Raw genomic sequence first — 17,894 nt, forward strand, 5'->3', positions numbered from 1 at the left:
TTTACAATTCAATCCAGAAGTGTCTTTCAAAAGTGTATTCGTTGTCGCGCCACTAGGTCAAGTATGTTTGGTCGCCACTAGGCCCTCTAGTTTTGAAAAATACACCCGTGAGCTAATTGTTTGAATAAAAATAGCTACGATTTTTTGAGCAGTTCACCTAACTTCATACACTCTGAGTACTTCCAGATTAAATGCAATAATTCCATTGTTGTTGATCTTTAGTCCGGAGAATGGTTTTCGATGAATGAATGAAATTAATTTTATGCCTGGACGCAATCTAGTTGTTCTAAAAGCTGGGACAACAAAAGTTTTTTCCTATTAAAGGATGCGACGTGGCAAAATGCGTTCTAAAAATTAACACAATAGTGTGTTAAGAAGTGTTGAACATAACTAATATATGGTTCGGTATTTTACATATTGTATTTATTATAAATGTTTTATAGTTTTTAATTTTAAATGTTGTGTATATCAATCGATAAGTTCGTTTTACCTTTCTATGTCGTACTTCCTGTTACGTAGTGTCAGCCTTTATTGTCAGGTAGAAGCTAAACTGTTGTCTAAGTAAATAAAATATGAAGTATCTTCCAAAACACCATTACTTCTATTTTTCCCAATTTTTTCTGAATTCCATTGTTTTGTCGCGAATTTTGTGAAAATTCGTGCCGCTGTGAAGTTCTCTTTTGGTGAATTTCGGGAGTGAGTGCTCAACGAATTTCGCATGTTTATGGTGGTATTGGGAACCAAATCCATATATTCGATCGTTTTTCTTTCGTTTTTGCCATATTCCTTCACTTCGTTTATGTGAGAAACATAAATTTGAAGAATTGTACCACAAAGCGTGTTCCCTTCTGATAGTTTAGGTAAGGGAGACCTCGGTGCAGTGTGTATGTTTATGGTGGTAATGTTGCCAATTTCGCCTACCTCATCCATTGCTCTTTTTTGTCATATTTCCGCATGAGATTTTATCTGAGAAATTCTAAAACTTTGGCATTATGCCGGATCGTGATCTGAACATGAAATGCGTGAAATCAATATATTCATGTTAAGAAAACATTTGATTCCATGCCAAAGCTTCCGATGCATTTATGTTTATACATCGTAGATATCTTATGAAATGTATATTTTATAAACATACACATAATGTATGTGTTTTAATATATTTTTTGCTCGGAATAACTCTTTGGATATGAAATCATTACCATATTGAGAAATGTTAATGTTAATTCGCCTTTTCGCGGAGCCCAGTTTTATACACTCTGAGTGAGGAAGGAGATTAATACGACTTTGCAATAATGCGGGCCACTGTCCCGTTCCTTCACCAGTTGTGAATGTTGGATATGGGAATAGGTTACTATTTGAATTCTTCAAGCAGCGCGGAGTTGCGGTCGATTCGTCCGAAGGAAAAAGTTACTTGTTTTAATATCCTTATATACAATCATAGAGTGTACTTCTTCTAACGAATATGTCTGCTAAACGAATCTTATACACATTTATACAGGGTGTCCATAAAGTACCGCAACAAATCCAATTTTATTATATATCTTACCCATATATATCTTGTTGTTTTTTAATCAGTGATTGTTCAAGTATTTTTACTTCATTTAATACATCTGTGAGAACCAAAACAATAAATGGTATCTATAAATTCTCTTTGCTATTTCAAGAAAGACTTCACTGACATTCTATACTATTTATTATGCAGATACTGTAACATTTATGAGGCCAATAAACATACGTACATATATAAATTAAATCCACATCTTGGTGTCGTTTTACAGATAATATATGCTTTTCGTGCGTTCATATCGCGTGATTTCCGATTCCTAGCGTATCAAATTTTTCTTATAATCCAAATTCTTAGAACGAAAATAAATTTCGTTCAAAACAACTTAGAAATAAATCACTTTTGGAATCCCATAAATTGAGTTTGAATAATTTGGAAGTCATCCAGAGTTTAATATTTATTTGTACATACGTACATATTGAGTGTTCACTAATCTGATTCGTTCCCACAAGTTGGAAACGTTAACAACGCCCCATGCCCATCGCCTTACGGTACAGCAAACAGATGCCGATATCAATCATCCCCTACCCAACACACAAGAAAAATAGTAACTCCCTAGTTATTAGTAGTTGTTTGTAAGGTAGAGCCTCGCTCGGAAGAAGGTGGGAACACTTATGTGGAACTCATAAAATGATTCGTTTTCACAAGCTAGAAGTGTTAACAACGCCGCACTTTTTAACAATAGCATCTTCTTGCGGTATAACAAAAAGAGTTAGAAAAAAAAAAAAGAATAGTAACTCCCTACTAATTATTGGTTGCGTCCTAGATCTTTCTTTGAGCCAAGTGAATATACCCCTGCTCATGGGTCTCAGTCCCTTTACACAACTTGATGTAGAATAGACGAACAAAATTAGTTACCTCCATATTGGTACACATATTTTTATTTAGCGCCGGGAATAGTATACGTTGATGATTGACATCTTATTGATGACACGAATACTCTTATCTTTGCTGTATTTTGGTTTCAAACATTTTAAGAGGATTTGTATTTATTCTTCGAATTTCAAAACAATCGATGTATTTATGACCACAACTGATATATTTGGTTGCATAGATGACCTCGCTATTTTTACAACGGTAGCAACAGAACTATCAGTAGAGGTTGCGCGAGACTAACTCCCAATCCTTCCACAATGCCTTTGCGCTAGTGGATTCGTATGCGTATAATGCAAGAATGCTGTAGCAGGAATAAAAGAACCATAAGCAGTTTACAACAATCACAAGAAAAGAACCAATGTCTATTGTTGTAAACTGCTTGTCTGAGGAAGTCTGATTTTGGTCAGACGAAACGTTACAGAAACACATTCGTGCCAGTGTGCAGCAGGACTCTTGAATTGCATAGGATAGCAATGGAGCTTATGTTTCCTACAAGTACAATACGGTTAAATTCGTTTGGGAAAATGGCTACATAGACCAGCGGTTCCCAAACCGTTTGTTCGTCCGGCCAAAATATCAGGGAGGAAACTCTCAGCGCACTTATACGACAAAAATGCTGCTTTTAAATAAAACTCTATTTGTGATTGTTATGCACTTTATGCCTTCTGAAGTTTGTAAACATGGAGGCCCAACGAATTCTGTCAATTCTTGCGACACACTTGAGAACTCGCCGCAGCGCACTTGTTGGGAACCGCTGACATAGATTTTATACACCATGCTCACGTTCAAGAATTTTCATTTCAATCAGCAATTTCGAGTCTATACAATCTCAGCCTTGTCGCTTAGATCAGAGGTTCCCAAACTTTTCTGACCGCGGGCCGGGTATAACTCAAACTGTGTGGAAACGGGCGGGACAAATATTTTTGTCAATGTTATACAATAAATTCAAAAAGGACATAAATTCCAAAAGTCAATATCCGCATTTAGTTATTGTGTCACTTTTTTGCACCTTGCTGATTGGCCAATGGTACGAAATAAACAAGGAAGACGATGCTCGGGAAAACAACCGTAGGAAAATATTCCGCCATTTTTTCGTGTTGATGCGGGCCAGATAAAAAGACGCCACGGACCGGATCCGGCCCGCGGGCCGTAGTTTGGTGACCTCCTTGGATTAACAATCCCGTGTAGCGAAAAATATTTCCTTACTTCTCTACGTATGAATGGCTGTTAGTCTTGAACCGTATTCCAATCTAGAATAGTAGAAAACTCATAAGATAGAAATTTCATAGTTGAATTAACTTTACAATATTAACGTATGGAATAATTTTGAGAAAAATTTATGGTGGAGTTGTGCGGACCGACCCATGGTTTCCACAATTTCATTGGTCATCCCATAAAACAAAAATGTTGCATACGCTATTGTAGAATGTTATTTTGCTGAACATTTATAATAGTAACAACAGTTGTATAAACTGCACATTCGATTGATCTAAAACAGCATTACGGTATCCGGTAGCGTTATTTTCTGCCAAATTGACTATAGTTCAATTTTTTATCGTCTCGACTGGCGCCTGTCTGTTGCAAAATGTACATCGAATCGCCTCATTTTGTGTGTTTTGAAAACATTAAATCATAAAGTTCCGGATTAAGTCACCACCGCGATTATGTGGGCTTTATTGTTTTCAAATCATTTGCTGTCAACTGATTTCATGATGTTTTTATGGTCAGTGGATTAAATAATTCTGACTAAACTGAACAGAGTTTTCAATTCAAAATATCTTCGAAAAACAGTTCTAAGGTTCAGTGAATTATACCAACATATTTGCAATTATGCATAATGGTTTTATTCGCTTCAACAATTGGTTCAGTGTACTAAGCGTTAGGTTAGGCTTTCGGCGCTCCCGTAGTATGTGTACCAAGGTGGCGCACAACCTGATAACCCTTACCTGATACACACACACTACTTTAAGGTTGTGCGCCATCTTGGTTCACATGCTACTGCATACTACTAAGCGTTAGGCGAGGATTTCCACAACATCATCGCGAATAATCGATTAAATTTTGCACCACAAGGAACACTTATATATAGTTGATCATCAGTGGTTCCCCACAAATTATTTTTGGTGTTCTATGAGATTCTACTTTTTGGTTTGTGACTTTCCTTTGAGTAAATTTTAATGAAAACGTCCAATAACAATATCATTATTGGACACGTCAGTGAACATAACGATCGTTTCAATGTTATGTTGTTCTTGTTTTTCTTCTCCTTCGTCATGAAAAAATCGCTTTTCTCTTCGAATACTGGACCAATTGCTTTGAAATTTTCAGTGGTTAAAGATTTATTTTTTCACCAGAAGGCTATTTATTACTTTTACTTATTTCAAAAATTTCTGTGGACTTCAAGATATTCGTTTTTATGTGTCAGAATAAAAAATAGCGACACTTTGTGACGTGTCCATATATTTTAGCATAGCTCTCTTGTTTACTTGAGATGATCATTATTTAGAACTCGCATAAAATTGTAGTTTATTTACAGTAATTTTCTAATGCGGTTGTGTTGTAACCAAACTTTACATCGACAGTGAGTTGCACTTGCATGTCGACGCCGTTATTATGGTGTCAATATCTTCCGATCACGCCCCGGGCGTCATTTCCCGCCTTCTGAATTATTTAGATCATAATTTAATATCCGATGCAAATTATGAAGGCAAATTCCATCAATACTTGTTGTTGAAGGAATGAATGAGTTTCGAACAAAATGTGTGGTATTCAAGTTTGCTACTGAAATAACTTATTTAATGTCTCGGAGTGTGTTTCCCCGCTGTTCGGCAAGCTTTTAATACAGGAGGGCCAGATACAAATAACCGCGGTTTTCACCTTTTTAAGATATTCTTTCTAGTAGTCGCCGGTACAAAAAGTTTAGGTATTGATTTTGTGACATACGTTGTTCGCTTCGCACAAGCTAGCTGTTAGGGCAGTGTGACGTCACGGGCCTGAAAAAATTTGACTTATGTCTTGGCTTTGCAACGCAAAAGGATTGGAAATACTCGAACAAACCGGATTAAACTATTTAAAAACTTGTTCCGCGAGCCGCACGTCCTTCAAACCTGGCACTTCTCCGCGGGCCACATTTTTTTTCATTGTGGGCCTCATTTTGCTAGCGGGCCGCAGGTTGCGCACCCCTGGGCTGAAGCATCTTTCACTACCCATCCAAGACCAATCATCCGTATTAATGCAAACTTTTTCTTTCCTATTACACTCAAAATGAGGCAGGGCATAGCTCTTGAAACCATTGGAAATGTTATCCCGAAAGCGCTGAGCACAATGCAAACCCGAGACCTCATTTTGAATGAATACTGGTATATATATGTATAGGTTGTTCATAGAGTTCATAGAATTTTTTAAAATTGCAAAAGGAATTTATCGATACCATATATTGTTTCGGCCCTCACAGATGTATTAAATGAGTAAAATACAATTACTGATTAAAAAACAACAAACCTGGTTAAGATATTTTGAGAACTAATTTCACAATAAAATTTAAATTAAAAAGTGACTTTACGGACACCCGTTTATGTAGTTATTGTACAATTTTCCAATTATCCTAAAAATCTGATATTCGAATTTCTTTGACTAAATATTTTTTTCTTGCCATACTAATTCTTCAATGAGTAACGCAATGAACTTTCATGACCACGATAAGCTCTTAAAATAAACAGTTTGCAGATGAATTATTTAAAACTGGAAAGGTGAACGTACGCTAGTAAATGTAGGAGTTGTTTTCAAATTTGAATTGCTGTTCAGACTCAAGTATTAAAACACTGTATACTGTACTATGGAGGCACAGGAAGGTGGAAAGATTTTATATAATTTTGCAAGCACTTACTGATGCCTAAGACAGTGGTTCGTTCCCAAAGTTGATTGACCGTGGGCCAGCGGAGGTATATCGCGGTCTGGGAGATATTACTTTGAGAAATAGGCACTAAGATAGTCTGCGAGATTATTTTAGATACGACAAGAATCGTAGTTTGTTATATAATGAAATTAATAATTATAATAGTTAGCTCATGAAATACCCGAGCAATAACAAGCACTACCGCAGGCGCGGTTTGGTAACCACTGTCCTAAAAGTTTTTTTTTTTTATAGTTTTTTTAGGCAGATATATGAAAAGCTTATAAATGAATCAAACATGAAATCCCTACCTCGGTAAACCCGATGATTTTATATCGCCAACAAGAACAGGTCCAGCCTTTAACCACAATACATCGCACTAAATATGGCTTACTTTTATTTAGTCATAGAATAAATATTTTTTCGTTTTATTTTCTTTATTTTTTGCAAGCTAGATTAAAATTTAGTTCGTTTTGACATTAAAAACCTGCTCCTTACCATTGGTGCATATAAGTATCTCATTATGACGTGTTTATACCATTAAATAGCAATACGATTGAACCCTTTATGTACTCATAAACATAAAGGTCGCTAAAAGCTTTATTGGCGTTTGTGATGACATAATGTAGTTTGATTCAATTGCTCTTGAACTTTCCCGCACTTTCATAATCTAATTATGTAATTGATTATGACAGCATAATGATATAGAACGGACAGGCAGAAGTAAGTTGAAGTGAAGACGATAGAATATGATAATTAAAAAGAAAACTTAGTCGTGGTTTTTCTAAAATACTCAAGTTGAGGTGTTTTCATATTTATCTCGGGGAGAAGAAAGTCAATGAGACGGCTTGATTATATTGCCAACCACGGCCTTTCCAGTTACCAGTAACGGTTACCAGATACGGTGTGAGATAGCCAGTCGGTTACAGATGTGTCTTGTGAATTGTGACGCTACGGTAACTTATCGATACCGCGTTATGTTGGCTGTGGAATTTAAATTTCACAATTATTCAGTTTCAAACTTCTGGGAGTCGGGAGGTGGAAAATCGAAGTGCACATATTTGGCCAAAACATGTAAGGCTTTTATTCTACCCAAAAATTTGGTACTCCTGTAGTATGTGTACCAGGTTAGGGTTAGGCCATAATTATATTCTAATTTTCCTTATTTTAGTTCTATTACGAGTTTAGGGACTAGTCAAGTGACTCCCGTAGTATTTGTACCTGAATTATGACGAATTGTTTTTCGGAGTTGGGTGCGTTAGAGTCAGTCTATTGTCGGATTTTGAGACAGGAACCGAAAAAACTTTCATCTGTACTTTTTACAGTTGACAGTTTGTGACAGTACTTTAAACTTGGTCGTTTTGTTTCCAATTTATTCAATTTTGCAATCAAACCTTTATGGCATGTATCACATAATTACAACATAATGGATGTACTTGAATCGCATTACGATGTATTAAATATGGAAGTGCATCTACTTATCGGCTATTGTCGTCGGATTTATACAACACCTGAATATTTGTTTGTGGTGTCATAATGCGCATATGAAAACGCCCGTGTGACTTAACAACAGGCAGACGACGCCCATAGAATAAAAAATGATTTAATTAATTATCCAACCTGCCTTTTTCGATTTAATCAGAGTAGGACTGCAGCAGAGAAGGTTTTTATTACCATGCACGACTAGATTTGGTATTCTTGATAGTAAACATAGAATAGGACTTTCATATTTACCGAGGAGAATTGTATGGCAATCATACGACTTAGGCATATTCGAGCTGCGACCTGTGGGAGTGTTGTATAATCGGACTGTTGGAAATATTTAGTTGAAATTTGAAAAGACACACAGGTAAACGACAACAATGGTAATGTTATATGATTAGAGTGGCGTGTGGGATGGCCAAACCCAATAATTTAGTATTTTGAATACATTCTAAAATAATCGTTTCGAATATGAAATATCGAAAAATTCTGAAATGGTCTGTTCCAGAAGAGAAGTTTCGGTTATGCAAAATAATTGTGATAAACATTATTTTAGTTAGTATTCTCTATTTTATTCTGTCAGAAGTCAACTAATTTTTTGTTTACCATAAGATTTTGAAATCAATCAAATTGTTTTTTTATTAGCAATCCGGTTAACAAAATGAAACCAAGAAAGATCACAAAATAAGTGTATCGAATGGCAGGATAACCGCGAAATGACCGTTCGGTCTACTTGTCAGCGTCAACCTTAAAAAAACTAAATTCAAAGCTTAAAAAACATTTCGAATAAAAATATTCTAAATTATTCCTGAAATCAAGAATTAAATGAATCGATATAACCAATTTCGAATGTGTATCTAACTACTACTCTTTGTGTTGGGGGATACGGATGCATCGAATACAAGTATACAGGATGTTAAAAAAGTTACGCAAGATTAAGGTAAACTTGAAAAAAGTAACTGTTAGAAAGCGTCAGTCGCCAATCTCTAGAATATGTATTATTTGCTCTCTGCTTTCGCTACTTGATAAGCTAGTCAGACTTATTGATAAATGAGTTTGAGGAAAATTTAAGATGTGCGGACCCAGGCATTTACAACTTCATTATTGGTCACTCCCTAAAACAGAAATGTTGCATACGCTAACGTAGAATGTTATTTCGCTAAACATTCATAATAGTAACAGCAGTTGTATAAACTGTACATTTAATTTATCTAAATCGACATTACAAAGAATCGCAAAATGTTTGAATTTCATACAATAATTCACTATTTGAGATAATATAAAATTATGAATTCGACTGTTGTTGTTGTGAATTATAAAAGTAGAAAGTAAATTGAATATGAAGAATGTCTTTCCGGACACTCTTGGTCTGATTTATAAAATAGTTTTTAACTCAATTTGTCAAAATGAAATTATGTTCTGATTATTCCGTATTTATTTAAGATTTTAAATTCTAAGTTTTCAATCAACATTTGCCATGTATTCGAACTGTTAAGTAACAGCAGTTGTCATAGTTTAACATTGTGAATAAACATTGTATTATGCAGAATTTCTTCCCTTCTTAACTTAACCCGGTTTAAATCACATGTTGTTCTATTTATATTTGATATTTCGAATTACAGACATTTGCTATTTTTCCACCGGTTTAGCAACAATATATATATACAGCATAAATGAGTAAATGTTGAGGTACGACACAGCTTAAGCGACCAATTTTGATTCGCTTTTATTTGCCAAGTATAGATATATTATTAGATACGATGAATTACCATGGATTGTATTGCGATTAATCATCACTTAATCATTCTAAATGGGTTTTTTTACCTTTAAATTAAAACGGGCTGTTCAACTATTTTAAACCAGAACGAGATAAAATCAGTTCGTGCACAACCGTAGATTGTTTAAAAACATATCTTAATTGTGCAACATGAACATTTTACAATGCTCTTTTTAGTACTAAATTTTTATTGCAAAACTTGTTATTTTATAAATGGAAGTTCAGGGAATACTTTGAATTCACTAGAAAACGAGAACTTTTCTGAATCCAATCTCTATGAATGTATATGTAGTTGGCACAATTCGCACTTGAATAATCCCAATTTAAAATATGTTTCTCTATTCGACAATATTTCATGTTTTCTCAAATCCCACATTTCTGTATTATAGCGGAGAGGGCTTTGTACAAAAAATCCCAAATTCAAATTATAAACTTTTCTTCTCAAGCGGTATTTCATAAGGTATTCGGATTGAATAATTAGACCGTTTTAGTCATTGTCGAGTAAGATACCTTGACTAGATTTGAACGTTTTAGTCCTTTTGTTTTGCTGATTGTTGCCTGATTTATTACACCCTGAGTAAGGTGGTGGGTGGGATTCGAACCGTGGTCTTTAACCGGGATCATAATTTTATTCCGATTTTCCCTATTTTAGTTCTATTACGTGTTCGATTTTATTACAAATAAACAGTGACTGTGCGGTACTCCCGTAGTGTGTGTACCAGCTTGGGGTTAGACCATAATTTTATTTTGATTTTCTTTATTTTAGTTCTATCACGAGTTCGGGGACTGTGTGTGTTAACTAAGTGAATAAAACCCCCTGCCCATAAGTTTCAGTCCCCTTTACACAACTTGATGTAAAGTAGGCGAACAAAATTAGTTACCTCCATATTACTACACCTCTGAAGCGCCCTTTAATCTTCAATGTCGACCCAGTTTATCCAACGCGCTTTAAATCACCGCCATTTATTGCATCGCGCTCACTGTTTGATCATGAGAACCATTTCTTTTCCAGATTACACAATAATCTATCATGTATTCGTTGTTGGTCTTCACGGCTTTATTACTCACCAAAGCATCAGCACAAGACCTCAGCACCACAATAGCATCAACCACTGAAGGACCTATGATCCACAGGATTGTGTTCGAAGCGGAAGAAGCATCCGGAAGTGGAGACGAACCATCGACGGAAGGTATGACGTCATTTCTTTTGTTTGTGAAGCAAGAATAGAATCGAAATTGTGTAAAAATGTAGGAATATAGTCACTTTTATTTTCGAAATTTTCACATAAACACTTATTTTATAGAAAATAAAGGATCGTTGAAAAGCGTTGGTATTGTAGCTCATAGGTTCTCAAAGTGCTCCGTACGGAGCCCCGTGGCTCCCTGAGAGAAACCTAGGGGCTCCACGAGTGTCCATGAAGTCTTGAAGTTTTTAAAATTCAAATAGAATTTATCGATACCCTATATGGTTTTAGCCCTAACAGATGTATTAAATGGAGGGAAAATACTTAAACAATTGCTAATTGAAAAAAAACAAACTATATATTGCACCCTGTATTATTGTCAAACAACAGAAAAATATCCGTTCATATATTTACGGTACCTGACCCGGTCGTATTGACAAAATAATGTAGGTCACGACCCACAACATGTACGAATGAGCCGTTCTAGAACTTATTACCGGCCCGAACGATATTCATTTGTTCTAAACCAGAGGTGGGCAAGGTTATTGGACCAGAGGCGAACGTGGGAAACAATAATCCTCGTGCCAAAACTGAATTTGATCGCAATCACAACAAATTCCTTGAGCTAGTTTTAGCTGAAACATCAAAATTTGGTTTTAGTTTGCTTGTGACAGCATCAGGCGGGCCAGATTGAATTAACTGACAGGCTGGATTTGGCCCGCGGGTCGTTTGGGCAAGTTTTCCTTTAAACCTGATTCATTACTATATTTAAATAGGTTGCATATAAGAAATTGGGTTTTTCTTCCTACCTTTGGTTGTATGCTGCTTCTCTGTCCATCGGGTTTCATTATTATTTTTGAACGTCTATTTAACACTGCTGGTCTTATCTGGAGCCAAAAAATTGAATTTCTTTTATGTCAATATGAAGGAGCATAATTTTGACCTCCCTGTTTGACTTATAGGAGGCTGCAACTCGCCCATACAATCTCATACTTCGTCAGTTCCCCTTCGAACCTGATTCATGACTATATTCAAATAGGAATTGAATTTGATCTTCACTAAGCGTATGAATAGGTGAATGCGACGTTATATGAGAGGTCTTGGCGAGAAATTAAACAAGTGAATTACAAATCGTACGACGTATGCCAGGTTGACGCAACGTCCCACTCGTTGAACAACAATTATTGTCTCCACGGGTTACATATTTCGTCTTTAAATCCCGTGTCCGCACCACGCCCAAGATGAAATCCAATTCAATCCAATTCTTTTATAGTACCATACTGTTATGGTCCATATCGAATAACACAAACAAATCAGTAAACACAGGCAAATACAAAAATAGAAGAGTAAATATAAATATCACAGTAAAATACTGCAATATCAGAAAAAATAACAGCTAATATGAAACAAATCCATAGTAAAATCCCAAAATATTGGCAAAATAAATGTCAAGTGTCAAAACAGATAGATTCTGGCTCTTCCTAAAACACTGTATCTCCCTCCCAATGCAGTGAGTGATTGCTTTTTCAAAGCCTTGTTTGGAGTAGAGGTGTGAAATAAGAATGAACATGAGATCATTTTAGTCTGTCAAAATTATAGCCTTTCCTATTGTTAACGTCTTATGATTATTTTGTAATAATAGGAAAATAAATATGATAATGACGAATAATGGTGTAACGTGATATTTGAGAAATGAATGGCGTCGAAACTTTATGTAATCTGAGAAAATCTGAAATAATTTTTGAGATGTTTTTTTGTTGGTAGGCCATATAACCAACTTCAGACATCCTGCTGGGCCACACAAAAAAAATTAGTTTTTCCATGTTCTGTACACAACGAATTATATAATTAGCACAACCAGAGCGCCGCGGCGGCAAGAGAAGAGAATGAAGCTATCGTTCAGCCTTACAGTAATAAAGGCACCGTACAAAACAGCGAAAGATTTAAAGCAGCGGCATGAGCAAACATCTCTATGTATTTTTACCCATGTCAGCGCTTTTTTAACATTAACGGTCGGATTAGGATTTTATGCTTATAGGGAAAAATCTGATTGTTGACAAGAGCCCACTAAATGGCTTGGCGGGCCTGGTTGTGTCCCGCGCGCAGCCTGTTGCTACACCCCTGTATTAGATATTTTGCCAAATTTTTATTTCTGTGGTAACATAACCCATTATGTATTTTTAAATCAGTTAGTTATATGTTATACATGGTGTTCTTAAAGTCCCGATGTAATTTCGAAATTCTGTTATAAAGTCAGTTATCAATATATCTCAACAGGGTTAGTTTTATTTTATTTAATGTTTAGTTAAATATTTACTTATTTTCATCCGCCATTAGTTGCACAAAGCACTTTAAAGTTTTTTTTTATCTAATTTGAAGTATGACCTATGAAGACCTGGTATATCAGTATACAGTCCGTAAAGTCTCCTTAAAATTTCAATTTTGTTTTGAAGTCAGTTCTCAATAGATCTCAACAAGATTTCATTTATTTTGATCAATGTTTAGTTAATTTTTTCATTTAATTTGACCCGCCGTTAGTTGCACAAAGCACATTAAAGTTTTTTTATTTTACCTAATTTGAAGTATGACTTATGAACCCTGGTATATCAGTATACAGTCCGTAAAGTCTCTTAAAAATTCCAATTTTGCTTTGAAGTCAGTTCTCAATATATATATTTTGATCAATGTTTGGTTAATTTTTTCATTTAATTCGACCCGACATCAATTGCACAAAGAACATAAATTTTTTTTTTACCTAATTTGAATTGTGACTTATGGATACACGGTATACTAGTATATATATAGATTTACCATACGTCCCGGTTTAGCCGGAACCGTCCTGATTTTAACAAGCTGTCCCGGCGTCTCGCTCGGTAGACTTATATTGTTATGTCATAATTATGATGTGTTAATATACGTGAATTTAGCATCTAACATTGGTTGTATTGCAGTTAAATTATTTAAAATACGTTTTTCAATATTTTAATCTCAATAACATTCATATGAGTTGAATATTACAAATCACGGAATCGAAGGTTTTTCCAATCCGCACTGTCCCGTTTTTTGTTGTTTCATATTAGCCTGAGTAAATATGTATTTCAAGTTATAAGTAAGCTCCCTTGTTACCAAACACGTGTTTCAGCCCCCGGCTATGATGTACTGAATGTCACCGACGATTAACTTGTACGTGAAATAGGTTCGGTTCAACTTATAACAGGAATCGATGTTTATTTTTCACCGCACAGAAATTACACAATAAACATACAAAGTGTTATCGCTCTGCTTTCCTTCAAGATAAATATTGAAATGCTATTAACAGTTCTATTGAACCGTCTTACCGGATTTCCTTTCCCCGAGATAAATAGGAAATATCTATCCGGATGTGCGCATGTACATGATTCAAGATGAAGCATATTGCATGAGACCTTGTTGAACATTAAAATAAAATATATGGCGCACCAGAAGTGAGAACCAATATAGAAGTAACTAATTTTGTTCGCTTTCTTTACATCAAGTTGTGTAAAGGGATAAGTTAGCGACAGGTATCAAGTTACAATTCATTTTATAACACATTCGTATTCACAAGAGATTATCTGACTCCAAAACTATGTCAAACGATGATAAAATCTTTTTTCGTGATATTACCCAAATGACTGGTTAAGATATTTTGAAAACTGACTTCATAACAAAATTGAAATTGTGAACAGCGAACATCAAATCTAATTATACTGGATAATTACAAAGATTTTTCTTGGCATAAACATCAAGAAATGAGAATTGGACATTGACACTAAAAATATGACACAACTATAAAATTCCGTTGAGATTATATTTTGAACTAAACGAGAATTGGACATTAACTTTAAAAATATAGAAAATATGAAATTCCGTGGAGATTATAATGGCCTACATGCCTAATTTGCTTAACGAAGGCTTACACTTGCTAATGACATTTTAGTACTTGAGAAATAACTCATCGCGATTACGAGAAACGGTTCAAATAACTAAACGATTACCTAAAAATCTGAGGCTGAATATTTTCATAGGATGTTGTCGCCTTTGCTTATGTCATGGGTGGGCCAGTTACAGATAATACACTTGGTTACTTGGACGGAAGGTCCAAACTCAATATTAAAAACTATGAATTAAAAAACAGTTTATTTACTTCAATAAGATGGTCCAACAGCTAGACTAATGATAAGAATGACAATGTAACAATCGGGGTCATTGTGGTGTGATTTTCATCGATATTTCAACGCAATTTTATATTCATAAAAAACTATAATCGTAATTTCAGCATACACGAGTGGGCTGGATCCGGCCCGCGGGTGTAATTTACCGACCCCTGGCTTAGGGTCTCTGTACGAAAAGCCACTGATACGTTATGAAAAAACCGAAAACTTTCTAAAATGGTATTGTCTGACCAATGTTATTCCAGCCTCAGTGAGATGATAGGCCTGCGCTGGCACCATCCCACAAATCATCACTCTTTGTGCACTTACATCTTTGTAGTAAATTCCCAGTTTAACAATATTTTTTTCCTTGTTTCGTTGACATTTTCATAACGAGAAAATAAATGTTAAAGATTGAAACAATCAAAATTATTTACTGCAATTCAAGAGTGCCGCTGCACTTGTAAACTGCTTGTCTGAGGAAGTCTGATTTTGGTCAGACAAAACATTACGGAATTATATTTGTGTTAGTGTGCAGCAGGACTCTTGAATTGCATAGTATGGTATTTTTATTCCTGCTACACCATCCACTAGCACAGGGGTCGGGAACCTTTTTGGTCAAGAGAGCCATAAAATATACATATTTCCATTTTTCAATTGCATTTCCGTGCGAGCCATATAACATTTCTTCACTTAATCAGGCTTGAAATGTTTACTCAAAAGTCAACACATACAATGCCAATATACATTTAATGTGATTTCTGATGCTGCATGTAGTCGCTGCGGGCCTTGAACGGTTGCTCACATGCAGCCCAAGTTGAAATCTACGATACTCATCACCCTTTTTCGTTTAGGCATCTCCGTAGTGTTTTTAAACTACATCGCTTTGTGATATCACAATATATGTTCCAAATCCCCTTGTTTGTCACGATGCCTGTCTGGTAATTATCTTACACAACATAGACACGTCACACACGTGCTGGACGCGCGTTCTCAAACGTATTGGGAATTTCCTGCCAAATTTGGCTATAAAAGAGTTTGAAATCTCGTAACAATAGTAAGCTTAGTCTTGGGATATTAGATTTTTCTGGGAGCCATATGCCGTCACCAAAAGAGCCATATATGGCTCGCGAGCCATGGGTTCCCGACCCCTGCACTAGCACAAAGTGATTGGGGAAGTATTGGGAGTTAAGTTTCGCCTAATCTCTACTGATAGTAAAATTATTTAAGTTTTATTTAAACGTTCCATATGGTATTCATAATTGAAGTATATGCCCAGAGTGAAATAAGTTGGATGGGCAATACCGACCCAAAATAATTCAACTCATACAAAACAGTACCCCTTTATTATCTGTCAGCGTGTGTACTAGGTTGAGGTTAGGCCATTTCCTTATTTTAGTTCTATTACAAGTTCGGGGACTGTCTGTGTTAGCTAAGTCAGTCAGACTGTGCACAACCTTTTCCGAAAAGTGTGAGTTAGGAGTTTTCGGCGTCCAAGAAGTGTGTGTACCAATATGGAGGCAACTAATTTTGTTCGCCTACTTTACATCAAGTTGTGTGAAGGGACTGAAACCTATGGGCGAGGTGTATATTTACTTAGCTAACACAGACAGTCCCCAAACTTGTAATAGAACTAAAATAAGGAAATGGCCTAATCCCAACCTAGTACACACGCTACGGGAGTATCAACTTCACAAATCATGTGATACAATTAAATGTGAAAAATTGATAGCCAATTGTTTCTCTTGTATTCAGATAAATTTCGGGTATCATATATTGAGATTACATAAAATGATTCATATCGAGACGATCATATTACCGGAGACAAAGCGTCTGTCATTTTAGACCGAATTGCCCCAAAAATTTGGTTAAAAATAGAAAGGGATGACACGAATCTGATTTTATCAAATAAATTATAAAATTGATGTGAAACTGAAAAAGATTTTTTTTAAATAATTTGATATCAAGATGTTAGTTGTAATCAAATAAAAGCTTTAACATACAGTTAAGCGACCTGATATCCCGGTGTCATCACTGACACGTTGTAGAGAGCCATATTTTGAAGTAGGAAGCGTATAATGCTTGAAATGTTGTTATAGGCTATTCCTTCAAAATCATTTAGTGGAAAATGAATCTGAACAATTGACAATTTCTATGACTCGTGTCATGGGATGGAAAGAAAATTCGAATATATTAAACTTTAGCAGACGCTTGCATATCTGACAAATTTGAAAGCAAATAATCTAGTAGTTAAAGGCAGAAGTGATTTAATATTCAAACAATAACAATGATATAAACAGCAGCCAAACTATTTACAGGCAACTTCGTGTTATACAAAATTTCACTTGTCATTGTGTTTTTAAACTGTTTTTGTGAAAATGTCTAAAACACTTTCATATTCAATTGCTGGACTTGAAGAAAAAGGTGATTCAATGTCCAAACAACAACAATCATATGAACCAAATCGATTCACAGGCTCACTTTGTTTCAAATATTATTTCACGTATTATCGTATTTTCAAAAACAACATTCTTTTTGTCAAAACATTAAAACCGTGATTCTATGTTTTTATGTAAATCGAGCCTAAGTCCGACCAAATTAATGGAATTAAACCGCACATTATTTGTGAACCGTAAACAAAGAAAATTAATAAGACTAAACCATGTTTTCCTGACTATGCACTTCACTGTGTGTCGTAATGCTACTGAAGATGCAAAAATTTACGTTCGGAGGCTCGAAATAAAATAGTATTGTTAATTTCCATATAATGGTAAAGTCATTTTCGATTCTATCCGTCCGTCTCCAATCTACTATGAAAAACCAATGCCAATGATGATCATGACATCTGGCACTGGACTGGCGACCCCGTGTCCTCAATATCTCAAACAATATAGCTTTATCAATGTGTTGTGTTCGTAGTCTTTAGCCTTTTGAGCCAACGCCAAGC

The 17,894-nt window shown here is 35.3% G+C and overlaps 1 protein-coding gene across 2 annotated transcripts in view; it reads left to right on the forward strand.

The window, feature by feature from the left end:
- The window catches only part of LOC120334833 (uncharacterized), a 69,391-nt gene that overhangs the window by 39,852 nt on the left and 11,645 nt on the right, over window positions 1-17,894 (forward strand). For both annotated transcript variants that reach the window (XM_078113340.1, XM_078113336.1), the window contains exon 2: window positions 10,604-10,781. In XM_078113340.1, coding sequence (XP_077969466.1) covers window positions 10,622-10,781 — 160 coding nt within the window. In that variant the 5' untranslated portion in view covers window positions 10,604-10,621. The remainder of the gene's footprint in view (window positions 1-10,603; window positions 10,782-17,894) is intronic.

This window comes from Styela clava, chromosome 1 (genome assembly GCF_964204865.1).
Source record: "Styela clava chromosome 1, kaStyClav1.hap1.2, whole genome shotgun sequence".
Classification (NCBI taxonomy): domain Eukaryota; kingdom Metazoa; phylum Chordata; class Ascidiacea; order Stolidobranchia; family Styelidae; genus Styela; species Styela clava.